This window comes from Haliaeetus leucocephalus, unplaced genomic scaffold (genome assembly GCF_000737465.1).
Source record: "Haliaeetus leucocephalus isolate CR32 unplaced genomic scaffold, Haliaeetus_leucocephalus-4.0 Scaffold555, whole genome shotgun sequence".
NCBI classification, from domain to species: Eukaryota; Metazoa; Chordata; class Aves; order Accipitriformes; family Accipitridae; genus Haliaeetus; species Haliaeetus leucocephalus.
The window spans coordinates 7,525,299-7,551,831 of record NW_010972991.1 but is presented as its reverse complement, the minus strand read 5'-3'; the positions used below and the strand labels follow the sequence as shown (position 1 = coordinate 7,551,831).

General features: G+C 39.6%; 1 protein-coding gene and 1 non-coding gene across 2 annotated transcripts; one reads left to right on the top strand and one right to left on the bottom strand.

Annotated features, from left to right (window-relative positions):
* The first annotated feature begins 584 nt into the window (after window positions 1–584).
* On the top strand, window positions 585–24,619 carry TBC1D31 (TBC1 domain family, member 31). Its single transcript, XM_010577121.1, has 22 exons — window positions 585–661; window positions 2,676–2,822; window positions 3,397–3,512; window positions 5,413–5,591; window positions 8,586–8,737; window positions 9,165–9,324; window positions 9,561–9,761; window positions 10,964–11,140; window positions 11,980–12,059; window positions 12,163–12,309; window positions 12,566–12,699; window positions 13,701–13,834; window positions 14,428–14,607; window positions 15,675–15,907; window positions 16,528–16,680; window positions 17,842–17,977; window positions 18,918–19,010; window positions 20,761–20,901; window positions 21,947–22,141; window positions 22,565–22,715; window positions 23,643–23,759; window positions 24,468–24,619. The coding sequence occupies exons 1-22, from the start codon at window positions 585–587 to the stop codon at window positions 24,617–24,619; spliced, it is 3,255 nt and encodes a 1,084-aa protein (XP_010575423.1).
* Window positions 24,620–26,249: 1,630 nt separating this feature from the next.
* Window positions 26,250–26,322, bottom strand: TRNAM-CAU. The gene has a single exon. It is a non-coding gene; the product is annotated as a tRNA-Met (tRNA).
* Between the last annotated feature and the right edge of the window lie 211 nt (window positions 26,323–26,533).

The following is a 26,533-nucleotide window of genomic DNA, read 5'->3' as shown; positions in this document are numbered from 1 at the left end:
CGGGGAGGGGGCGGGGGAGCGACCCGCCGTTGCCGGGTGACGGTGCCGCCGCTCCCGCCGGTGCCGCCGTGCCCGCGGGCTGGGCTTGCAGTCGGCCCCTTTCCCCGCAGCCGCGTTTAGTAACGCGAGGGGGCTGGTAACGGGAGTGAACCGGCAGTGAGTCCTGCACTTGCGAAAGCCTGAAAAAAAACCCTATTAAATGTCCCTTCGCATCATGTCCTTGCCTGATGGGGCGCGACGTTATAAGACAAAACCACTTTTTTTGTCAGACGTGGCCTCCACTTTATGAATTAACCGGCACCGACCGCGCTCCGCTCCCCCGTTCCCGCCACGGCCCCCCGCGTGACGCCCGCGAGGAAAACTACAACTCCCGGCAGTCCCCGGGGCCGCCGGGCGGGGCGGTTCCCCTCCCCGGCAGGCCTACCTCTGAGCGGGGGGGGAACGCCCGCCTCCTTCCTACTGCCCTCCATTGGTGAAGCGGGAAGCGGGCTGTACCATGCGTGCGGCGTCCCCCGCCGCGGCGGCCGTTGGAAGGAGCCCTGAGGGGAGGCGGCGAGCGCGGGAGCGGCGGCGGCGGGCCGAGGATGGAGAGCTCCGACCTGGGCGGCCGCCAGCAGGGCCCCATCTGGCACCGCAAGCCCTGCCCGGCGGCGCGGCGAGGGTAACGGCCATCCCGGTCCATTCCGGTCCCCGCGTAGCGCTGCCGCCTCAGCTCGCAGCCGTGGCCGTCCCCGGCGCTGCGGCGCGGAGAGGCCGAGGGAGCGGGCGGGAGGGGCAGGGCCAGGCCGAGGCCACCTGAGCTTCTGCAGCCCGGGGATGGATGCCCGGTTGGATAACGGGGAAGAACGTTCCCGTTGAAGGTGGAGCAGGTCCCCAAGGAGGCAGGGAAACCTCCATCCTCGGAGGGGCTCGCAGCTTGACTGGGCAGTTATCCCACTTTAGCTTTTCGGTTTTAATTGTACTGAACAAAATACCGTGGGTGAATCCCCAGAGTTTAATTAAAATGGGAAATACTAAGAAAATACAGCCTGGCCCAAGCTGAAGAGCAGCAGTCTGAATCCTGCCTTGGGGTACCTGTATGGTGTTTGACCTGGGGGATCCAGGTGCTGCTCTGGGAACTCCTGACTTTATTCTCCTGGGTTAGTTTAGTGGCAAAGGAACTTTTGAAAGGCAGAGTGCCCTGTTGGGGAAGTCCTGGGACATGCTGTAACTATGCTGAGAAGTGCTCACATTTCAGGGTGTTTTGAGAATAAGAAGCCGTACTTTGCGTGGGGGGGGGTTGACGACATTGAAGACCCTGACATCACTAAATTTTAATTATAATTTAAAATAGCTTAACATCTTTGTAATTTGATTTTTGTGGCCCTTCCCTTTTATTGCAGAAAAGAATGGGCTTAACAGAATGAAGTGCAATTAGTTTTGTCTCTTGTCTGTACCGTGGCTGCATGGCCCTTCTTCTTCATCTGATATTCACTCAGGCGTTGTAACATACACCAAGAGTTGCATGGAAGTGCTCAGTTTCATATTCTGCTCTCTTAGAAACTGATGTCTCAGATAGCTATCAGTATCTTATATAGCCATGGTCACAGACTTCTGCAAGTGCCCTGCAGACTTTAATCAGCCTGCCAAAATCCTATATAGTTTTAGATATTTAGTTTGACTCTGAATTTACATCCAAGTGATGATAGAACACAATTGGTTTGCCCACTGTTAGCCAAAAATTCCAGGAGTAGCAGATGTCCCAGATGTTAATGTCCTGCTTTCTGGAAAAACGTTCCTCTTACGGCTTAGTCTGCACATGGGCTTCAGTGCTGCAGCTGGGTCCGTTTTATGCTGACAGCATGGTACAAGGATAGAATGTGAAAAAACCAGCAACTTTTGTTCCATAATATCTCAGATGAATAATGATAAAAAAGGCTTCCTTCATGCATTTGAAGACTCTGGAAAGAAGTGGTATTAAAACTGATTTCCCCCCACATCTAATCGGAGTGGTTTCTTACAATAATTCATAGCTTCTCAGTTTTCTAGCATGTTTCTTCACACTGATAATGAAGAGCCAGGTTCCTTGCTGAGTGCTGAATTGGGCTTTCAGATACATTAGTAGATGATATGTCAGCATGTATGTTAGTGTTATTCATTAATAACATAAATTAAAATCAGGTAGCCAGGAGCCACATAAAAGGATCGCGAATGGTATTTCCCCCGTCTGCTTTACATGTCTCCTAATTACCTTCCAATACAGTGAATGACTTCCTTTCTTTAGTATATTTTTTAATATTAGAAATACGTGTTTTTCATGGAAGAAGATTGTAGCGTTCGCCACATATCAGGGTGCCACTATTAGATCACTGGTCGGCCCGGACCAGGGAAAGAGACAGATAACACACACAGTGTGAGCGCCAACTTCCGCCTTTTGTTGCGCAGTTAATTCCTTTTATACTAACAAGGGTAGGTGGGATTACAGATACATCATAAGGCTGCGACTAACCCTCTAACTTTCCGTGACATCGCGAGATCTTCTGAACGCCGAACCCTACAGAAGATTTTTCATAGACCACTATGAATGATTAGAATTGTAAAACCATAAGCTAGGAATATTTTAATCCTAGGTCTTGGAGAAATACCTGTAAATAAAATGATTCTAAGCATGGTTGTTTTGCTTGCTTTCTTCACAGAGTTATAGTAAACATAATTCATAGTGTCAAAGGATACCATTCAAAGACAATACGTTTTCTGAATGTGGCTTTTGACAGTTCCGGAGATTCTCTACTCGCTGGAGACCACCAAGGGAATATATATGTTTTTGACTTGAATGGAAACAGGTAAGAGTATTTCTATCAAGACATTTTAATTGTCTTGACATCTGTAACATTCAGGAATATGGAACTTGCCTGGACAGCGTGCCACAGGTTTGGTTTTAACCCTCAGTTTTCCATGAATGTGGAAATAGATAGCAGTTTGCTCAGAGCTGAAACTACAAGCCAGTGTCTCATGTAGGCTCCCTAAAATTATTTTATTAGTTTAGCTGCTCCAAAATACCAGAAGTTTGTAACTCCAAACTGAACAGACAGCAATTTCATAGAACTTAAATACTACCACTAGAAGTTGTTCTTTGAACACTACCGATCAATTAATAATAGGAGCCATAAATTACAATAAATTGGACTTAGTATTGTCATTTGCAGAAATACATTAATCACTCTTTTCAGTTTTATACTACTGATTTTTAAAATATTAGCACTGATTTTTAGATTATTATAATTAGATATGATTTATTTGCTCCCTTTAGAGTTTATTTTTTCTCTCAGTGAAATATATTGAGACTGAGTATGTTATTACTTCACTTGACACGGACCAAAGTTTCCTAACACAATGAGAATGTGTGTTTTTAAATAGGTTCAACCTTGTTCAGCGAACAATGCAGGCTTGCACTGCTTTGGCATTTAATCTTCGCAGAAAGACAGAATTCCTGGTGGCTTTGGCAGATTATTCCATTAAGTGCTTTGATATAGGTAAGGAGAGATTTAAAGGCTTACTATCTGGATTGCTATAAAAACCTATATAATTTTAGTTTTGATCTCAAATTTTTCTAAGTTTTTTTGGTGGAAATCTTACTAGTATTTCATGCCATCTGTCCAAAAAAGAAAAGTTTGGGCCCATGTGGGTTACAGTCCTGTGGGTAAATGAACCCTTTGCTCTGTCAAAGTTTCTTGTTCCCACTGAGTCACGCAGGCATCTGTTTAACTGGATTATAGCAAAGGATCACAATTCTGTACGTTACCTTTTTTAAAAGCAATTCTGTATATGTTTGCTTAGAATGAGGTGCTCTATGCAAAATCAAACCAAAATCACTTGACAGTATGCTAGTTTGCAGCTGAACCAGTTATTAACTATATTTACAGTAAAATATTTGATAAAAGAACTAAAAGAACTGTTAATGCTTTTGAGTATGCAAGTAGATCTGTATCCTTGTTCAAAAGCGATATTTAAAATTGATTTCACAGGCCAGCTGTGTGTCTGTCTTGATTAGAAGTTTAATGGTGAAACGCATTGACAATTCATTCTTCATAAATTAATCTTAACCTATCAAAAAGTGCAGTTGTAGAGTCTCATATCATCTGGATTTAAATGTTTTTAAAAAGCTGTAGGAATCACTCATCTGCAGTTTGAGAGTTTGAGTCTGATATTATGAGTGAAGATCTTAATGTAACATGGTTTCCCGAAACAGAGGAAGAGTCAGAGTTAAGGTCTGAAATCCTCCATGCTTTTTCTCCTCCTTTCAACCACAGTAAGACCAAACTTAGATTTTGGATGCACTTAGAGAAATCTTAATTTTTCCAGAGTCCTGCATGTTTATATGGTGCTGTTTCCAGATACCAAGTCACACTGAAGAATGTTTAAAAATAGAAGTGTTATTCACATAAGTTAGTATTGGATGAACTATCCTTAGAGGTGTATTAGATAATACTTAGTTGGCGGGCTCCATCCTCTTCTTTAGAAGCCATACGCTGTAATCCCATGTCATCCTCCCAGGTGACAATAGCTTTAAGCACTCAATTGTCTGTAAGCACAGCAGAAAGTTTGACTGTTAGGCTTTATAAGCTGCTTTATAGCCATTTCCCATCTGATGCCACAGCAGTAGGTCAGCTGGAACTGCCCCATGGTCTGTCAGGCAAACTACCCAATGTAAATAGCGTAATAGCCATGAACACAGTTTGGTTGCTGAGGGAAGATTAGTGGTCATGCAGTCACAAGTGGGAGACAATGTAGTCAGGGAACCATTTCCTTAGTATGCAATATACAGCATAAAAATGTTTTGGACTCTAAAAGAATTAATGAGGTGTTGCTTTCTGACTGTGCCTTTCTATAGTCATAGCCTGTTGTCATTAAACCTTTCTTCCTTGCACCTGTAAATAGCTGCGTAATCATTCATACACATTGTCCACAAGTAAAAACAAGTGGAGAATTCTAACTAGAACATTCAGTCTCAACTTGCAGAGATTACCGCGGTGTTCACATCGGATAATCTACCTATGAGGCCTGCTGAACTTACCTGATCACAGTGTTCATGACTTTTTAAGATTGATTCTTAGGCTAAGTTAAACAAGTCTGTGCAAGTTGGCTTTCTGTGTAGAACTGAGAATAACTTAAGAAATCTGTTACTTGGAGATGAGGAGGCGGTTATGTTTCTCTAAGGTATAATAGCTATATGAAGACTGATACCTTTGTTTCCTGTTTTTGGGGCTGTGATGGTAAATGGTCATATACTTAAATGGGTCGTATACTTTTAAGCACTGGGTATGCTTAAAAGTCTCCTTCACAGCATGGTGTCAGCAATAAAGAGTAAAGTAGTAGTTGTTTCACTTTGAATGACTTTCATATCCTTTTCATTTCTTTCATCAACTCCTGCAGAAACCAAGGAGCTAGTTAGTTGGATGAGGGGACATGATTCTTCGGTGTCTTCCATCTCTGTCCATGGTTCAGGCAGGTATGCCATCACTACATCCACTGATACAGCACAACTGTGGGACTTGGACACCTTTCAAAGAAAAAGAAAGCTGAATGTTCGTCAGTCTGTGGGTATACAGAAGGTGAGTAAAGAGCAATTGCTAAAGGGTGAACAAGCATACCTCAGTAGGAGTAACACCACATGTTAAAATCACAGTACTTTAAAATATTTTTTAAAATACAGCCAAATCTTTTCTATGTTCTTTGGGTGTATCTCCTTAACAGTCATCCTATCACATCACGCAGACCACTGGAATCATGACTCAATAGTTGCAGAGATCTGCTGGGAACTTTTAAGGAACCTCCATCTTCAGAGATACTGAAAACTTGGTTGGATGTGACCTTGACTACCCCAATTTAACCTGGAAGTTGGAGCTGTCTTCTAGACTGACCCTGCTTTGACCTGGGGGTGGGCTTAGAGGCCTCTAGAGATTGATTCCAACCTGAATGATACTGGGATTTAAGGGTGTTGTTAAAAAAACAGGTTTGGTGTCATAATGGTAACTTGAAACAGTCACCACCACCTACCCCATTCAGCTGCTTATTCCAAAGCTGCTCTTCTTTCTATGCACACTAAGCACTGAATGTGGGAACAAACAAAGCTGAAAAGCAACACAGCAAAAAGGAGTTGCTGCTTTTCAGCCTAGTGGTTTCTTTGCTTTGGTTTGCTGCACGGACACTTATACTGGAGCAACACAGAGGATGAGAAGGATGATGTGTTTGTGTCAGGGAGTGGTTTAAATAGGTCTTCCTTAGCGTTACGCTGCTTTAAACAGGTCTGCCTGCGCCACCCAATGTCAAACTTTGGCATAAGTACTACAGAAAGTACTGACGCAGTGCCTGAGCATTGCTTACACACGTGCTGCCCTGCAGTGAATAGTCTTACAAATACCACTTCAGACCAAAGTTCTCGTCAGGCTGGTCACTAAAAAGCCATGCTGATTTTGCAGAGAACACGGCTATTCATTTGAGCGTCTTCACCGTGTTCTAGGTCAGGCAGAAATTTTGTCAGCTTGAAATAGTCACCTAGCAATTACTGTGGAAGATCATACATAAGTTTTTGTTTGTTTGTTTGTTTTATTAAAACTGTTGTGTAGTGCGTGTTGCTAAAATAATTATCATGTCTTCCCTCCAAAGATGGCTGCATTTCTTTAGTCGGCAAGATTTTTCTACTGCTCATTATCTTTCTTTGTGTAGGTTATGTGTAGGGGCTTCTTATTGATAAATGCCTCAGAATTTGATAGGATCAAGATGGTACAGTATGGAAACAACATTTAAATCCAAACAGTAGTGACTATGGTTGAATGAATAAATCACTGTTTGGGAATCAAGAGCCCACTTTTGGTTTGGCTCTACCATTTCTGACAGGACATTATGCAAATAATCCAATTTATCTGGATTTAATTTTCCTGTCTAATGACACTTACTCCCATGCCACGATTTAAGACATACAGATAAGTGCTTTATTAAAGATCAGGTTTATTATTAGACCACAGCCCTGATGCTCACTGTCCAAAGGTGGATTCTTGCTTACTGTCTGAGCCATCGTAATAGTGCCACACCAATCTCTGCGGTGTACTTTTCAGTGCTTCTTTACTTAAGCACAGTTGCACTCCAACATACACCTTCTGTTAAATTGGTATGTGGCAAAGCTAATTTAAAAAGACAGAGACTGAGCTGCACACTGTAAGAATAGCGGGTAGAAAAGAAAATGAGAAAGAGCTAAGAGAAGACTTCTATAATGACCGTTTCCAAAGCATCACTGCTTATTCAACAGCTGCTTGTGACAATCTTGTGATATTTTTCTAGGGCAAGGCAGAAAATGAGGAACTGTTCAGTACTCCAGTTTACCAAAATTTAAACTTCATCCATCTGCATGATAGGCATTTGTTCTCAGTTCATTGTCTAGACTTCCTCAGGGTCCCTGAAGGAGGACAGGCAGCTCAGTCTGTCTGAAGATAAATGACTCTTGTAGGTGAGATGACTCCTTCCCCACAGGTAACTTTTGCTCACTGTCAAGTGACTAATTTGGCCTGAACAGCCAACTTTCAGTCACTAACATTCAGCAAGATGAATCCATCCCATGTATCCAGATTTACAGATTTTCAAGGCCCCAAGAGACCATTCAGACCAAAGCTCTGAACTTCATAGCACTGACTTAATCTCAGCCAGTGAGTACTTCAAGTAGTCCCTCAATGTTCAGATACCAGGAGACATTTTCAATTTAACCTTCAAAATTATAGGTACAGGGAATTTGCTGAAGCTGCATGTGCTGCTACCAAAATAGAACCTCTGATGTAAACCAAAAATTTATCATTAATCAAGAATATATCTGATGACATCCAAAAATGTAAATAATCTGATTTTTTTTCTTTTTGAGATTACACATAAACAATAAACATGTTCAAAATAATTTTAAAATATATTTACAAGCTTTTTGGTTTTATCTTCATTCATCCTCACAATAAAATCTGCATTTTGTATTTGGAGAATACATTGCTAAACTTTCTACGATATTTTTTACTTTTAATAGTTGTACGTAAAACTAAGGAGTTTAAGTCTAAAGATGAAGGCTTCATAGAGTGCATTTGCAGACTCATGGTACTATTTGAATGCTGAAGCTAGTTTGAGAAGATACAACAAGCAGTTGCTCAGCGAGCAGTTCTGGCTCATGTCTCCCATCCCTTCCTGCTCCTGTGTTCATGTTCTCACTGTTTATATTGTGTCCTCTCTGGCACTCATCAGAAACCTCCACAAGGCAGTTTAACAGTCAGAAAAATTACACAGATAAAGATTTGTGTCATTTCAGTGAGTTAAACTGCCTTAGCAAAGGGTATAAGAAGTTCTGAACCAGTGCAAGGGAGAGCGGGCCTGCCTAGGCTGTAACAGGGGAAGGGGACCTGCTGCCTGTGCGATCTGCCTGTGGGATCTAAGCCTTGCACTGCAGCTGCATTATGCAGTTATAGTAATAGTCATGGTTTCTTGGTGTATTTTTTTTTGCCATACACTTTGGTCCAATTTAAATGGTACTTCCTTGACAACACATTACATTTTTTTTCTTTTCCATGTTCTTCCAGGTTTTTTTTCTTCCATTGAGTAACACCATCCTCAGCTGTTTCAAAGACAATTCTGTTTTTGCATGGGAATTTGATACTCTTTGCTGTAAATACCAGTTGCCAACTCCTGTAGAAGGTTCTGTATTGCTTTATAAGGTCTTTGCAGTTACCAGGTAAATTGCTATTTTGAACATTCTAAAGGCAGACTACAAAAATTGTAGTTTTAAAACAGGTTTTCTTTCCTTGTTTGTAATGTTTTACAGAACTATTGAGCTTTATACTATGATAAGCTTTTGAACTCTGCTGTGACTGATACTTTCAGCAAGGATCAGTAGGGGTTTTTATTACAGTCTTACAGCAGTTGAAATAAAGCAAGTTGATTTTTAATGACCACTAAAATAAGGTTTAAACTATCCTTTACAAAAGCAAATTTTATTAATTAGGAGCTATTTTATTCTTTCAGGAGAGTATGACAGGAATAATGGCAGATTCAAAAGTGATTTGAAGGCATAGGAGGAAATGTATGATCTCTTTCTTTTTAGCTAATACTAACTTAAATTATAGTATTCTGATGGAAACTTTTCCTCATCTGTGATCCAGAGATGGCCGGATTTTTGTAGCTGGTGGAAAATCAAATCATCTTCACTTATGGTGTTTAGAATCAAAGCAGTTGATAAGAATAATCCAGATGCCTGCAAAAGTACGAGCTGTCCGTCATCTGGAATTCCTCCCTGACAGTTTTGATGGGGGCTCCAATCAGGTCAGTTTTTTTACAAAGCTTGAGACTGGAGTATTTGGTTAGTTGATTCAACACATATACTTTGAGGGCTTTTGGGGGACACTAAGGATATGGGCCCATACCATACAAAAGGAAAGTTACTCTGCTAAATGTTTGCTCAGTTGCTTTTTTAGCTTAATGGAATGTCATTGCTGAATTGGGTATTCCTCTTTGTTTTACATTGGCAATATTAATTGATGAATCCTTTTAACTTATAGGTCCTTGGCGTGTTAAGTCAAGATAATATTATGAGATTTATCAATATAGAAACATGCAAACTTCTTTTTGACATTGGGAGTCATGAAGAGGGAATTAGTACAGCAGCGATTAGCCCCAATGGACGGTATATTGCATCAGTAATGGAAAATGGTAGCCTTAATTTATACAGTGTCCAAGCGTTGACTCAAGAAGGAAATAAGGTAGAGTGTTTCACATTTCTTAAAACAGCAGTAAATCCCATTAAAGTTGATACTTGTTTACATAACTTTTGTATCATCAGTAGTTTGCAGACGTATTGGAGTGCCATATTTAACACTACAAATAAAGAAAAAGTGATTTGTAGAGTTGCCTTCATAGTTACTCCAGCTTGTCAGGTAATACGATGTTTTTAAAGTATATATATCACTGTGTTTCTGGTGTTGGGAGGAGGGGGAGATGTTATTTCTTTCTACAGCAATTTGTATGGACCAATTTCTCTTTGTAATGACATTCTGGGGGAGATGGAAACAGCATAACTGTGCTGCTTCTGTTCCATTTCCTATAGGAAATGTTTTGCAACTGATATTCTTTTAAACTGCAGGCATGAATGGTGTTTTTGTTGCTGTGATTTTGTTCTTCTGACTCTGTTATTGGATACCAGCATCCATCATTATAGCACAATGATACTCCTAATCCTTCCTAAACAACAAACATTCTAAATACCAGTTCTTATTTTATTAAAGTAATTTATTAATGGGAGTCAGGTTTCTAAATCCAGAATTCCATATATCTTTAATCACCATGTCTTTGAAGTAAACAGTAACCAGCTTCGGATAATGATGGAGTTGGAGTTGAGGAAGGATGTGTAAAGATGTCACACATGCATTCCATTTGCACTTTTGCTGCCGGTTTGACATGAACTGGGATATCCACTTTGTTACTTGCTTTCCCAATCTCCAACATTGAATTAATACCTCACTGACACTGAAGACTAATTAAAGTTCGTGAAGGTCTTTTGTATTCTTTTTAACTGGTGCTATAGAAATGCAAAGTATTTTAGTGACATTGAGAAACACACTAAAGTAAATAACCTGAACAGTACATGATACACATTTATACTATCCCAGTTACATTTTAGTGTTTCCCAAGTGAGGAAATAACATGATGTTTGAGTTGGTTTGGAAGCTACATAAACCTTCTGACAGTCTTTCTGTTTTATTACAGCAGTTTTATTCATGGGCATATTTATTCAGGACTATAAGGTCCATATATATTTATTTATGGTATAAATGTGCATCTATTCTTCTTGCTATGGCCATCAAGCTCAAAAATATAGCATATAAAATAAGAGTAAACATCAAATTGTAGTGTTATTTAACCTGCCTTACAAGATTTTAACGGAGGTATTTTCACTTAATATTAGCCTCCACCACCCATGTTCAAAGCAGTGGAAGATTCATCCAAGTACACGTCCGAGGCAAATAAACTGACAATGAGAGTGACTTCAGGAAGGTCAGAGTGGCCTTGGAAATCCAAAGGAAGCAAAATTCAAACCAGATTGCTAAAACTGCAAGTGAACACATCACTTGAAAATAAAGAGGTGGGAAGAAGCTGCAGATATTTTGTGTCCAGTCTGCAGCATTTAAATTTTATTGCAAAAAAAATATTTAGCCGCTTACTTTAAAGAATAAGTTCAGGCTCTTATTCACTTGGATGTTTGAGCAGAGAAGGGATTAAGGGACTTTTAGTACCATTTCCTCTCTCTGTTTAGCCTGTGCTCCTGTATTATGTGACACAGCCAGAGCTGCCTCCAGTCAGCTTGGGGTACCTCTGAAGTTGTTCAAGCAACTTGTGACACATTTGGATATTGCTAGATCTGATCTGCTTCCCTGCTAGCAAACTGGCACCTCTAAAATGTCTGCCTAGAAGCCATTTCATTTTTTGTTAATTATTTAGAAGATGCATTACTGTTACATTTATTTCCCTTCTGTCATCACTGTGCCATCTTCTCTCTCTGTCTTTATCTTGCATCTCATATGTATATATATTCTCATGTATATATACACACACATATATCTGTATCTGTATATATATATCCTCCTGTAACATTCATCACAATATGATCTATTCCTTATGTCAATGTTCTTTATGGTTTGGCTATATCCATCATTTCATTATATGTAGTTTAGTCAGTGAGGGTCTGATTTGCTTCTGACTGAAATCAGTGACGGCTGTTCTTTCAGTTCAGTAGATGAATGATCTTTTGAATTATCTTTTTTGCTGTTAAAATACCTAGGATTATGAAACAGATAGCAGTACACTTTTTTTTTTAAATTATGTTAGGAACTTCAGTATTTGCTGCTATCATCAATTAGAGTGCAAGGAAAGAGATTATGAAAGAGAAATGCTTACATTTATTGTTGATCCCCTATTTTGTAGAATGAATTGCCAGGTGGATTAAACAAGAAACGTCTGCGGGCCTTACTGAAAGGATTTGGAGAATATCCAGCAAAGTACAGGTATGTTTGTGTGCATGTTCATGCTTGCACAAAATAAAATTGCTTTGTGTTTACTGGCCTATGAAAGAGAAGTTGCTTGACTAAGTCTGCATTTTAATTGCAGGATGTTTGTTTGGCGTTCCTTATTACAACTTCCTGAAAACCACTTAGCATTCAGTAGCTTAATAGATAAGGGTACCCACAGTGCGTTTGTGAATATTCAAAATGAATATCCCATCAAAAGTATGAAACTGCTGAGAGTTTTACAGAGGTAAAATATATATTTATATTTATTTAAATATTATAGATTTTTATTTTCATATAGTGATCTGAAATGTGTCCAATAACTGGAATCAGCTGTAAGGAAAATTCTAAAATGAAATAGTAGTGCCCTCATGCAACTCATATAATCCTGCATCTGTTTTGAAGTTTACAGTCTTTCTATGTTGTGGTTCTAAAATGCATATTATATTTTTGTTTGGTTTTGGATCAATGTTTGCTACACCTTTGTTTGCCTTTGCATATAGGACCTTATCAGCTCTAGCTCACTGGTCTGCTATCTTTGCTGAGACGCCTTATATTCCTTTGCTAGCATTCCCATTTGTAAAATTATTCCAGAACAACCAGCTGATCTGCTTTGAAGTTGTTGCTACAGTAGTAGGTAAGCAATGATTTTAAAAGCTCAGATATGCTGCAACATGTTTAAGCTTTCCCATGCAAAAGAGCTTTTCCTGATGAAATGAATGAGGTATTTCCTAAGAGGTCACCAGGCTCTCTTCTGAAGGTGTTGCCAGAAATTAATATGTAGCAACTGTATGCTTAAAACAAAAACCTGCTTGTAAATAAAACAAGATACTAGACTTCCTTTTGCAGTGTTTCTAGCACAAAGTTAGCAGTTTAACAATATTTGTAAAGTCTAATCAGCAAAACCAAATGTATCTGGGATAATTATATCATAATAACTGAAATCTCCGAGACATGGGAAAAGTAGTCACACCTGCCTACCCCCTCACCTACTCCCAGTCAAAAGGTAATGATTTCTTAAGGTTTTACTGTGTTTAGTTGTCCTAAGCATGTGGTAACTCAAAATTAGACATTTGGCTGAAAGCTGGCTATGGCCGTCTTCTGAAGAAACATTCTAAATTAAAGTGCTTTACACTTAAATTAGTTGTTGCAGCTGCTGCTAAGTCTACAGAAGATATGTGCTGCCAAGCATACATGCCCACTTTGCAAACACATGCTGTTAGTGAATAAGCATCCAAGTTTACAGAAATTATTCTTAGTATGTTAAAAATTACTTGATACAGGCTGTAGTTTCATGACACAAATACTGGTTTCAGTATTCCCATCTGCCTCCAATCACTTAGTCCCACAGCACGCGGACTTTTCTTCATTTTATTTTTGAGCCAGATTAGTTCCCCAGTCTGGTTCACAGTGTACTGACACAAACACTCACGCCAGTGCAGCTGAAGAGCAGGGTACTGTGGGAATGGTTCAGGGATAAATGCTAGGAAAGAGGAGAGGTGGTAATACCTTAAATAGGTTTTACTGCGTAAAACTACCTCTTAAATTCATAGCCTTTATAACCAAACCTTAAGGCTGTCAAGAGTCTATCACTCTGGATTACACTGGATTTTGTTGGGCTTTTTTTTTCTCTTTCAGTTAATTTTTGTCAGCACTGGTTTGAGTATTTTCCCAATCCTCCAGTTAACGTCCTTAGTATGCTGGAAAATGTTTTGGCACATCATGACAAAGAACTACTTCAGCATTTAATAACATACAGTGTGACTTCACAGGTAATATTCTAGTCAACTTTTATATATAAAATGTCACTGCAGTGAATGATAGTGCACTAGTCTTTTATTTTTACATAATTCTTTTTTGAGGGAGTTTTCATTAAATAACAGTGAATGATATGGGAGTATAAAGAATGTATCATTGCTTTCCTGCAGCTTTTTCTTTTCCATGATCATAAATCTCACATATGTGCTACTGTAGTTTTTAGAAGTCCTTTGCTTTCAAGTCCACATTGCTTGAAAATCTACTCATCAAATTATAAATGTACTTTTTTTTTTTTTAAAGTGGGCATAGGTGTGATGAATTAATTTTGTAATCCCTATTTATCATTAGGGATGATTTTAGCTTCACAAATCTAAACAGAAGATTCAGACATCCAGTGAAATAAATTTATTTATAATCACCCCATATTAATTTTGAATGTTTATAGTGGGTGATAAAACTTACCTTCAAATATTCTGGTTTAGTTCCTGTTTCTTTCACAAGTCAATAGATTCTTCATATAAGGCAAGAAAATTTCATATTATTTCTTTAAAAGGAATGGTAAAATTGTACTAATGGTTTATTTTATCAATTTTCCCAAATAATGTAGGTTTATGCATGGCCTCTTCTAGAAACACTGTTCTCTGAGGTTCTAACAAGAGAAGAATGGCTGAAAGTCTTTGACAATATCTTCTCCAACCATCCTTCATACTTTCTAATGCTTGTTGTTGCCTATATTATATGTTCCAGAGCTCCCCTGCTTCACTGTAATCAAACAGCTGATTTTGAGGTAAACATCTTCATATTTAAGTCAGTCACATGAAAGTGTACCTACAGAGACTTATAAAACTTTGTATCTGTTGTTACAGAGGTTAGAAGGAGATGTTTCATTTCCACATTAATATATTATTACATGTTTCTGAACAACATCATCTAGTACCTGATAAATATACAATAAATGAGCAAAATATTCAGCAATTTCCTGCAGTTTCATGCAACGAGATGTTTAAAAGCTTTCATAAGCTTTCTAATGCCACTAAAAGCCATTTTGTAAATGTCAGTAGTTCATCAACTACAAAGCAATTCTGCCTCTTTTTTGGGGATCTAATACAGACTTCTGCCTGTGGAGACCAGACACAGTCATTCTGTCATGTTGCTTCATTATTTTGCTTTCAGATTTGCAAAATTAGGCAGTATTGGACGTTCTCTGAAGCTAAATGAAAATGTTTCCTTTCCTTATGCTTAGCCTTCCATGGGAAGAGGAGGTTTTTTCATCTGAAAACATCTCTGTAGACAAACAAAGGCTTCCACCTTGAAAATGTGCTTGTGAGCAGTCAGTTTGACAGACACCAAACAAACATTATTGCTATGTTTAATAATTATCAATTTAAAGATTTTCTTGGTGAATAAGATCTTTGACAGGAAGAATAGTCCTTCAAGAAGAGGAACTTCCAAGCTTCATGTTTGAACACCAGAAGTTGAGGGAGGTTTATCCAGTGATAGGAGTGTCTATGCGGGCAGGTGGACGCTCTAATTTACACCTAGCTTTCCAGATCCCTTATGCAACTGCCATTTGAAGAGAAGGAAAAGAACCAGAACATATTTTTACAACTTGAAGAGGTTTGGGTCAAGTCATTTGAGCCAGTGATATTTTACTAATTAGTAGGGCTAGCTTAAGAATCCATTTTTAAATCAACTTTTGGTATATAGATCTTGCTAATTTGCCTAATTATTCCCAGATAGGTATATTAAAAACTTGCTTAATCTTTTGTAGAATGTAAATGGAAGCATGTCTCTTACAGTATTTCTTTCATCATCGTAACAACCTGGACATTAATGGAAGCATGTCTCTTACAGTATTTCTTTCATCATCGTAACAACCTGGACATTAACGTTGTGATTAAGGAAGCTTATCATCTTATGGAGGCTACGCCACCAGATATCCATCCACAACATATGCTTGATGACTTCATACCACTTACAAAAGGACAGTACCCTGTATTTAATAAATATCCCAAGTTCATTGTGGATTATCAAACTCAGGAATGGGAGAGGATCAGACAGGATGAAATTGAATACTTACGAGAAAGGTATTAACGGGAAAGTTGAAGACAGTATCAGACTGGGAGCGACAGGTGGACACATTTGCCTTTTTCTGTTGTAATGTGTATGCTTGGGAAGAGAGACAATTAAGAAAATTCAGGAAGATTACTTTAAATAGCTGCTGAAGGTTAAGAGTTGTTTGGTTTGACACATGTTTAAGTTAAATCAGTAGTCTTATCTTAAACAAAAAATGTTTGTTACTTCACAGAAAATATTGGGCCACAAGTCTTCAAACTTGAAAGCTTGTAAGTCAGAGCCTAAACCTCCCTTGACCTCGTAGGGTCCAACTTTGTGAAGAGCCAGGAGTTCTCAGCTTGCTATTGAAATGAGTGGGTACCATGATGCCAAAGCACCTTTAGAAACTAGTTTTTGTCAAGAATGTGAGGAAGAAAATATCTGCGCTCATCTGAAATGCCCTGTTGCCTGTAACAGTCAGTATTGTAACTCTTCCTCATGCGCTTTATCAGTACATAAAGGGGATGCCATATTCTTTCATGACATTGCATTTCAGCAGGTCTTTGCTATTACAGTCATCAATTTTTAAGTAATCAAGTTAAATTCTTGATACCTGGCTTGAATTATTAACATGTGATCTCCCTCCATTTAGACAATTAGCACATGAATTAGAAGCTAAAGCACAGGAATGGAAAGCAGAAGATGAAGCCTGGTATCGAAAGCAGGAATTACTTCGAGAAGCTGAAGAACAGAAGCGAAAAATGCTATTGGAAGAAGAAGAGAAGCTGGTGGAACAGAGGCAGAGGTATTATAATATAAGAAGCATTAGGGGCCTGGCTACTGTACCCTGTTATTACATTTGTAACCGTGAGTAAAGGAGAAATAACCACTAATTTGTATAAACTGTAATGTGGGAAAACAGTGTGGTCTGGTGGGTCAGATTTTGGTGTGGGAATGAAGTGATCTGGGTTGTATTACTGCCTTGCCTGAGGGAATACAGCAGATTAGAGGCCAAGTCACTTCATATTTTTGTCTCAGCTCCCAGCCTTTTGTCTGGTCTCTTTGGATTGTGAATGCTCTTAAGCAGTCAAGTGCTGTGTGTTTGCACACTGAGACTTCAGATTTGCACTGTGGGCAGACTCACGCTGCAGATATGAGAGTCACTTATAGTATCAGTGACTGTACACATTCTTGTATTTCTAGTGGATTTAGATAAAAGACTGCTTTATGTATCAGTTGCTGAGCAAAGAGTTGTGATAGCACTGAAGCTGAACTGTTAGTTTGTACATTTTGCAGTTGTGAAGGTTTAAGAGAATTTCAACATCTCCATAGTTTTTTAGATCAACTACAAGTAATCGTAGAATCATTTAGGTTGGAAAAGACCCTTAAGGTCATCGAGTCCAACTGTTAACCTAACACTACTAAGTCCACCACTAAACCATATCCCTAAGCACCATGTCTACAGGCACTTCCCTTAAACCTCTGTAACCTACAGAGTAAGTTTTTGTTTCAAAAGAGGGCAGTGAGCCTTTCTTTGCAAACTAATTCTTGAGTTTGTGGTTTTGTTCCTTGAAAGAGTTTGATATTTTCCAAATAAACTTAGGGCTAATTTTGTGCAGAAAGAGGTACTGGGACACTGGCAATTATTCTAAGGAATAGTTTCCAGTTCTGGATCATTGCAATAGTAAACTAGTGCTTATTAAAGTTGAACAGAAACAGAGCACAGGACTTCAAAGCTCCATCAGACACATTGGCATTAGAGGATGTCTGTGTGTCTATGAATTTAATTTTGTCTTGTAAATCAAAACTGGACAATTTACAAGAATGAAAGCAACTGTCCTAAGCTTTATAAGTTAGAGATTAGCTCACAGTAACTAAGGGATAACTGCAGTGCAAGTTTGTGCTCTTTGGTCCTGACCTTTTATATATACAAGTTCCCTTGTTTCTGTTTGTTTTGGCTTTGAAGACTAGCTGCTGTGAAAAGAGAACTGAAAGTAAAGGAACTACAATTTCTAGATGCTTCGAGAAGGCGTTTTCTGAAATACCAGCAAGATCAGCGTCAAATGGAACTGAAACGTCTTGATGATGAAATTGCGAGAAAGGCTGAGTATTGCTCAAACAATTCTTTTCTTGAAGGTTTATTAGTGAAAATCAACAAGGCAAAAATGCATAACTAAAATTTCAGTTGATATACTGTGATTTGTGAGCCCAGAGGTGTATTTAGCACGAGGTGGACTGCTTTAAGTGGTAAATGCATAATTTAACAGTTTTATTTGGCACTCACTATGTTCCACTGGCTTGCTTTAACTGGCAAAATTCCTGAGAAAAGCCAGATTCATCTGTATATTGGCAGTGTTGAAAAATGTAATGAGCTCCTTAAAGGGCTAGTGAATTCTCAGCTGTCTGTGGGCTGTATGTCCAGATTGCAAATTAACTCTGCCATTGACTGAGAGGCTCCGCAGCGGCCTCTGGCCAGGCCTGGCTCTGCTCCCGTGTTACTAGCTCGAGCACCATGGCATTCAGATGCTGAGAATGGAAGCTTTTGAACCTCGTGGGCATGAATTGAGTCTTTGCAGGGCCATTCCTCGTGTCTCAGCACCATATCTTACAGAGCACAGCACATCTGTGTGTTCGTTTCCACAGTCAGGGCACTGTAAGCTTCATTAGCTGCAGGTCAGCACAGGTTCTGCCAGGTGCAAAGTGGCCACTTCCCTATCTGTGTACTGTCCTCTACAGCATTCCGGGTTCAGAGACTCTTTATTCGATTTGGAGCTGCATCTGTCAGGTTATTAGCACTAGAACAAGCCTGACATTTCCCTAATATGCTTGTCTGGATGCAAAACTATTCCTGTGCCTCATCTCCACCTTGCCCTGTAATTTTGATAGGCAATATTTTCCGTTATTCATGGTATGACAGAAAGTTAACTAGAACTTAGAAGTAGGGTGTGGCTTGGGGTTTTGGACATTCTTCTTGGTACTGGTTTTTCAAGGGAGAAGAGTTTCTTCTTTACTGTATTTTCATGTGTTTCTCTTCTCCTCAAGGTATCCATGAGAGAGCAGGAAACAGCTGCTACCGTTCAAGATGTAGAAGTACGACGGATGGAACTTGAATCACAAAGACAGCTTTTTGAACAGGTAATTATTAGGGAACTATACAGATGTTTATATTTAATGGTTCTTCCTTTGCAGTTCTCAGATTCGGTTGTGTTCATTCAACCAGACTTTGTGAGGAAAAAGGGGACCTTTTTTTTCCCTTTTTCTCTCTGATACCTGTTTTAGAATAAACCCTCTATTGATAAAAGCATTAGTAGAACTCACTGTTTTTTGTTTTTCTGGGAGAAAATACTCATATCCTCTCCATTTTATTCTTCTCCTGTGCAGAGGTATCATCTGGTTGCTGCAGGGTTTAGCTGTGTGCTCAGCTGGTTGAAAGAAGTGAGGAACATGTAAATAAGAAATAAGTCTTTAACAATATGTTCCTCATCCCAGAAACTCCCACCTTTTCATCTGTGATATCCAGCTATATCTACATTTTCTGGAGAGAACAGTATAGCAGATTGATGTAGTTGATGAAAAATGTCTAATTGCCAACAACATCATTAAGCAAAAAGGAATGGATGGTTTGTGGGGAATGTACAGTTCCTTTCTCAAATGGCTGACTTATAATTCAGAAAGATCACTATTCAGTAATAAAGGGTTTTAATCAATAATACTGTTTAAAGTTAAATATCAGTTAATTATTATAAATGACTGAAAAGCAAGGCTTCCAATGGAAGGCTTTAGTAATGTCCGTTTTGGTTAGAAATAGTTAAGTGTGTAGAAATCACAGCTACATGTGCCCATCTTGCATATGTGCAGATCCGATGGAATCCAAGCAGAAGTGGACATCCAGATAACTAATCCTTATTTTGAAGCATGTGTCTGCTTATATTTGGCTTTTTAAAGCTTTTGGCCATAGACTTTTAATAACCCATGCTGAGCATAACTGGGCTAAATTTCTTTTAGCATTTATTTATTAAATACACAGCCAGCTGTATTGTGGCTACATAACGCAAACCAGGCTAAGCTCATTTGTATTCCAGTACATGTAAAGTCAACTGTTTAAGGGAACTAATTCTACAGTGATCATCCTCTTTAGGCTAGAAAGGTAGCAATTATTTAACTAACTGAGGATATATGTCTCCCCACAAGAGTCTGTGTAGACAGGCTTTCCCTGCCATGCCCTGAACTGACTGTTTCACCACCGTCAGTGAGGGGCTATATTTAAGCTTAGAAGGCTGTGTATGTTAACTTTGCTTCAGTACCCTGCTGACACAGCTCAATAGATTCCCGCAAGCCTGGGAAGCAGTTATCTCTTCTCCAGAAAACTGTGTAGATGTGCCCTGATGAATGTGAAGAAAAGGTGGTGAGAGTTAAAATTCTATTTCCAGGTCTACTGCTGATTCGTACTACTTTGGCAAATCATCTCTGCATTCAAGCTGCAGATGTGTTTATTATAAGTCCCTGTACCATGACATGATTTATATTTGTGAAACATTTTGAGGTTTTGGCTCAAATGTGCCATAAAAGTGCAGAATATTGTCATAATGAATCTAATTCATTTAAGTTGGAATTCTGCTTTTACGCTCCACTATAATCCAGGGAATGGAATTACATCAGTATCAACCTGCGAGACCACTGTGATGACTCAGGCTTAGTGTAATTCCAAGTGGATAAAACAGCAGGGACTATCACTTTCTTCAACAGTTACGATATGTAGTGGGATGAGATGTGTGTATATATTCAAATACTTGTTTAATGAAATTTTAATAAATGTTAAAGAGATGGAATTACAGATGTGGGCTAGTAGTTTAGCAAAAATAAGTTATGTTTGTGTGTTTGGCAGCACCTCATCAAAGATCAAGAGGCAGTTACACAGGAAATGAAAGAAGAGGTGGATGCCTGTCGAAGAAAGGTGGATCTGGAACATCATCTTGTTCAGAGATTGATGGAAATAGATAGAGAAGAAAAACAGAAAGCTCAGATAGTAAGATGATTGGATCTTAACACATATTTGGGGGAGTTAGTATGCTAACTAGTACAAGTAGTACTAGTTAATACTATTTTAATTGCAATTAACTAGCTCAAGTTAATGTGAAAATATTTTCTAAAGAAATCTAATTTCTAGATACCTATATTAATAGATTATGACGGTATGTTTCAAGTTTTGAGTTTTTCAAAAATCTGATTGAAGTGTCCAAACAGCTATATAATACTGAAATTCTCTGGGCCTGTCATGGATATTACCTTTTCTTTACTTCTCAGAACTCAGAAGGCATGTAAGACTCAAAAGTGCTTTTCAAAATAAGTCATCCTCCTGTTAAGGAACATGTTTTATTTGTAACCATAATAAAACAAAAGTAAGCCTCAAAGGAACTTTCAGTTGGTAGTACTTGGCAGGAAATTCAGCTGTAGAAGCTGTCTTCTAGATCACAGTAATGAATGTGTGTAGCTTGACATTAGGAATTGTTCAGATTTTCAAGCTCAGAACTTGTAACTGCACAGTTGGAAAAATAGTTGCAGCTAACCCACTGCCCATATGCTTGGCATCTGCATTTATATTTTGTCTAGAAATAAACATATGGGTCTAAATTTTTGTAAACAGACTTTGATTTTTGGAAGCAGATGGGTGTGGGTGGAAGTATTGGCATCCAGGTATCAGTCTTATGTTAATTGCACCTGTAAATCATATTAAATCCATGCTAGGAAAGCAAAATCCCCAAAATCATGGAGAGAGTTGATGCCTCATTCCAAAAGATTTAAAAAAAAAAACCAAAAACAGCACAAAACAAAACAAAGACCCTCAGTAAGGGAAAGAATAAGAAGGATGAAGAAGAAGCAGAAGAAAGCCCTGATAGATGAGACAGCCTGCTGTAATTAATGGAGGAGTGGCACTGCAGGTACAGTCTCCCGGCAGGGACATCTAACAGTGACACTGGAGGACACTTCAGTTCATCTTACCTTATCTGTATGTAAGGCTGTGTACTTGAAATAGACTAAATGGATTGCTGGTAAGAAAGATGTTTTATTAGGTGGCTGAAGAAAACTTAGCCAAAGCAGAGCAGAAATGCATTGACACTGACTGGAGGTTGCAAGTGTTGCATAAACTAAGGCGTGATGATCAGGACCGTGAGAAGCGTTATGAAGAGATAGCCAAGCTCCTGCATGACAACAGGGTGAAAGAAGCTGAACTGCTGAAGGCCATGAGGGAAGCGGAATTAAAAAAGGTATTTGCATTATTTCTTTTTCTAAGTGGGACTGGCACAAATGTAACTGTCTTTTGCCCATAACTTGGTAGAGCATAAAACTGAAAGGTATTGAAGAAATATTCTGTTAGGAATCTCCTTTCCTGTTTTGACTAGAAGTTTCTGGAAGCACTAGAGCAAATTGGTGAGGATATTTTAGGCTTAGGAAAGCATATTCCTAATTCTGTAAGTTCCTCTCTTTTTTTTTTTCTCTGACCCAAGACTTTTACCTTTCTCCAGGTATCTGAATGAGAAATTTTTCAAAAAGAAACATTCACTCAACTTAATAACCTATATTTTGATTTAAGGGTGAAGTGAAATCTGTAATAATCCAGGTGGTTTTACTTGTTGCTTTTTCCTTGCAACATATCTGTTGAAGACACTTTTAATATCTCTGTTGCACAGTGGGAAGAAGTTACACAGAAAAAAGCTCAACTGGAGGAAGAGCAGAAGGCGGCTGCTGCTGCAGATGAATACAGGAAGTGGTTTTTAGAAGACAAAATGAATGACGCATTAGAGTTGGCTGAAAAGCTGCAAAGTGAAGATGGCTATTTTGGTGAGCGTATAGATAATGCAGTTCTCCTGTGTGGATGTTGGCATGAAGTATTCAGCAACTGAGTACAAACTAAGTGTCCAATATTAGAGATACACTTAAGCTTAACTCCTTTACATAAGTACTTTTTGGCAATATTCTTTCATGAAACCAATATATCAGGCCAGACATGGAAAGGAAACTCAGTTTGAGATCTATCAGATGCAGCAATATAAATGGCATTTTTAGTAGGAGCACAGGTTTAGCTGAGCTTAAGCCAATAGTAAAATCACATCCCTTAGAAATGCTCTGTCAAATAATGTTGTCCTGAGATGACATACGGTATTATACCAACAAGTGACTTTGCCAAGTGTTTGTTCACAGGAAAAATACATTTATGCACTTCCAGATTTGGCCAATACATCCTTCTCAGATGCTGCATTTATGTGTTTTTGCAGATATTTCTCCTATTCCCCCATCTCTGCAAGGCTCACACAAGATTAGTGATTAGTATTAAGATTAAGTGATTAGTATTGCTTTGGGTGAACTTTTTTAGACTTTGCCCTTACTTACCTAATGTTTTTAATATGGATTAATTTGCAACTGCAAATTATTAAAATGGGTGTCTCCTACTAAATCTGCAAGTACGAGTAGCCATATTCCACATGATCTTAGTGGCCCATTTGTCAGAAGATTAATTATATGGAAAGAAACGCACGTGTGGAGCTGTAATTTCTTAAAATGAAATGCAGCGATGATGCGTAGCTTTGACCCATAGAGTAGAAACATTGACTTCTAATTCTGAGCAAATTGTACTTGCCATTAGCTGGAGTAAGTGATTGTTCCAGTTTTGTTTCCTGGAGAAAAACTGTTTCACATCAAGCTAGAAAAATTCACTAGAAATTTAAATGTTTTTAGTTTACAAAGAATCCTTCTCTCCATTTCCCACAGAGAGACTGCGTGATTTAAAGGCCAGACGTACAGAGAGAGGGGTAGAACTCCAACAGGTGCCAAGGTCAGGAAATGTCTGTCTGAATGATTTGTCTGCCTCAGAGCCATCATCACACAGTAAGTTTCTAAGTTAGGACCCTCCTTTCTTTCACATTTAATTTCAGAAGCATTACTGGAACACCTCATTGTGCAATTGAGTCATTATTAGTTGTGTAGGTGTTTAGTGGATAGTAAACCAATTTATTGTTGTATTCTGTCTATCTCAAACCTGAAAAAAATGTCTTTGCTACCAGGGGCAGCACAGGTAGGAAGTGCCTGAAGTGTGTTGCATTATGAGAGTGGTCCTATTAAACCTCAGCCTAGTTTTAATCCCATTCTGACCTGATTATTTTACCTATGGTTTTTCTGTCTTCATAGTTATGTATGATTTGGGGGTGTTGAGAAGATGTTTCATCAAAATCTTACTGAAAGTTATAGTCGGGAATTAATCTGTAATCATTTCCTCTGGGCTGTCCTAGCCATTATGGCCAGTGAAAGTGCTTTTTAAAATCACATGCATCTTATGTACAAAACTCTGCACACAATGGGAAACACGTATCTGTGGACCTGCCATAGCGACCCATCAGCATCTGACCTTTTTGTAACAAAACACAGGCACCACTTTCAAAGAACTTGCTTTTACAGGTCTTAGGGCTGTCTTGCATACAGTGGTACTGATAAAACATAGCATTTCTATGCCAGAGATACCTCTTTTCCAATAAGCATTCATAGTATTTATGGAAAACCATTAGTTGTAATATTAAGTCCAAGTTTTTTCCACTTAAGTGTCTTTAGGCAGAAGACGAGAAGAACTGGCATGCCAAGAGCGGGAACTGATGGCAGAAGTCAGACAGCTCAGACAAAAGCTTACCTCACGGGCTCGAACTCGAACTAGACATCCTCCAACTCGTTTCCCAGCTACAAAGTGGACACCTTGAGACAGTTTGCTCTGGACCTCAGCTGTACTTTCAAATTATTAATCAGCAAAATGCTAAATATGTATAGTGTGATTAAGGACTGATCATAGATTGTTTATTATAAAGACCTTTGGAAATATTTTTATATAAAAATAAAATGCTAGCTAGAAAAATGTATGTTGTTTGTAACCTCATTATTTTCTTAGTAACTATAATGCTGTACTTCTAAAATAAACTCACTTTTTACCATTAAATTATTACACTTGCAGTATTTGTATACTTTATTTGTTCTGGTGGATGCCATGACCTGAAGAAACAAACCACTGTTAAAATGTTGTTTTGTCAGTGATTTGTAAGTGGATTCTACAAGTTGCAGCAGGGAAATTTGCAATTAGAGAAAAAAAACCCTTCCCATTGAGAGCTAAACACTGAAAACAAGGCCCAGAGAGGCTGTGGAGCCTCCGTTGCTGGAGATGATACATATGGTTGTTACACATACTAGCAGGTTCCTTTCATGAGAAAGAAAGGGAGAGAGCATCTAAATAAATATGCTGTTTTCCATGCTGCTACGCTGATTGTCAATGGCTAATATTTTTTGACCCAAGAGTAGAACATTATGTGGTGTTGCAGTAAAAAAGAATGAGGCAAAGTTAAATAAAGTGAATGATTCATAATTGCTGCACACGATGCTGATATAGGAGTAGATTTGGCTGTGTGAAAATATGAGGACCTGGAATTTACTTAATTTGTTCTGCTTCCCATGGGGTTTTGCTGGCGCTCTTTGGGGCAGCAGCATCAGAGCGGGACTGCTCGTGGTGCCCTGTGGGTGCTGAAGCACCGCGCAGAGGAGGGCAGACCCAGACGGTACCGCTAAACAGCACCTCTTTGTCCTTAAATTACATGAAGGCTTAAATGCACAGAGGTGCTTCGTTATCCTCACGTTAGCATCCTCTGCGTCTGGAACCAGAACCAGTCACATTCATAGCGACCAGGATCCACAGAAATCTCATCACAGACCGCAGCAGAGTGCGGGGAAGAGGCGTTGGTTGGGTTGTTTTTTTTTCAAAAAGGGATGAGAATGCAACAAGTAAAGATCATCTTTGGGAAGCAGGAGGAGTAGATGAGAAAATTGCCTTTTTCTGATGACTGTCTTGGAGTTTACATGTGATTATATTTAAAGGGAGAAAATAAACCCACAAAGTTTTTGGCTAGCAACTTGGGCCATGTGCGTACATGCGTACGGTTGGTAAAAACGTTGCAGTTGTAAATAGGTGTAAGGGGGAGCGTTTGCAGCAGGCAGGAGCCCCTGCCCGTGTGTGCACCCAGAGCCCTTCCTCGTCCCTGCCCGCTGCCTGCGCCCCACAGCCCACCGCAGGATCCGGACCCCTTTCCTCACTCCCAAATGCCGAGATGGGCTTGCAGACAGCTTGGATGCAGGCAACCCGCTGCCAAAAGTGCATCTTTTAACAACAGGCGTTGCAGACATTATTTCTGTGAGCCCACAACCAGGAGGCACAGGTCCTTGCCCTGGAACTACGGCTTCATAAATCACGACAGCAACGACAGCGCCGGGGGGTTAGAGGGCAGGTTTGTGTGGCTCCCTCCCAGCTAAAAGCGGGGGAGCCGCGGGAAGAAAAGAGACGCCGGCCTTTGCCCCGTGTGAGGATCGAACTCACGACCTTCAGATTATGAGACTGACGCGCTACCTACTGCGCTAACGAGGCGGCTGGTCGCATCTTCCCCGCGCTCGGCCTGGACGCTGCCCCTCGGCCCCGCCCCGGCGGCCTCGCGCCCCGCCGGAGCCGCTGAGGGCCCGGTCGTCGCCTCAGCCCCGCCGCGGGAAGAGAAGGGGCGGGAGGGGCGGCCCGGCCTTTCCCCTGGCCGCTCCAGCGGGCTCCGTGCCGGGCAGCCTCGCTGTGGGACCCCGCAGGGACT

Bases quoted from the DNA above. Each gene is read 5' to 3' on its own strand.
- TBC1D31 (XM_010577121.1), top strand. From the start codon at position 585: ATGGAGAGCTCCGACCTGGGCGGCCGCCAGCAGGGCCCCATCTGGCAC. The intron at 3,513-5,412 runs GTAAGGAGAGAT...CAACTCCTGCAG, and splicing joins CATTAAGTGCTTTGATATAG to AAACCAAGGAGCTAGTTAGT. The intron at 8,738-9,164 runs GTAAATTGCTAT...TCTGTGATCCAG, and splicing joins AAGGTCTTTGCAGTTACCAG to AGATGGCCGGATTTTTGTAG.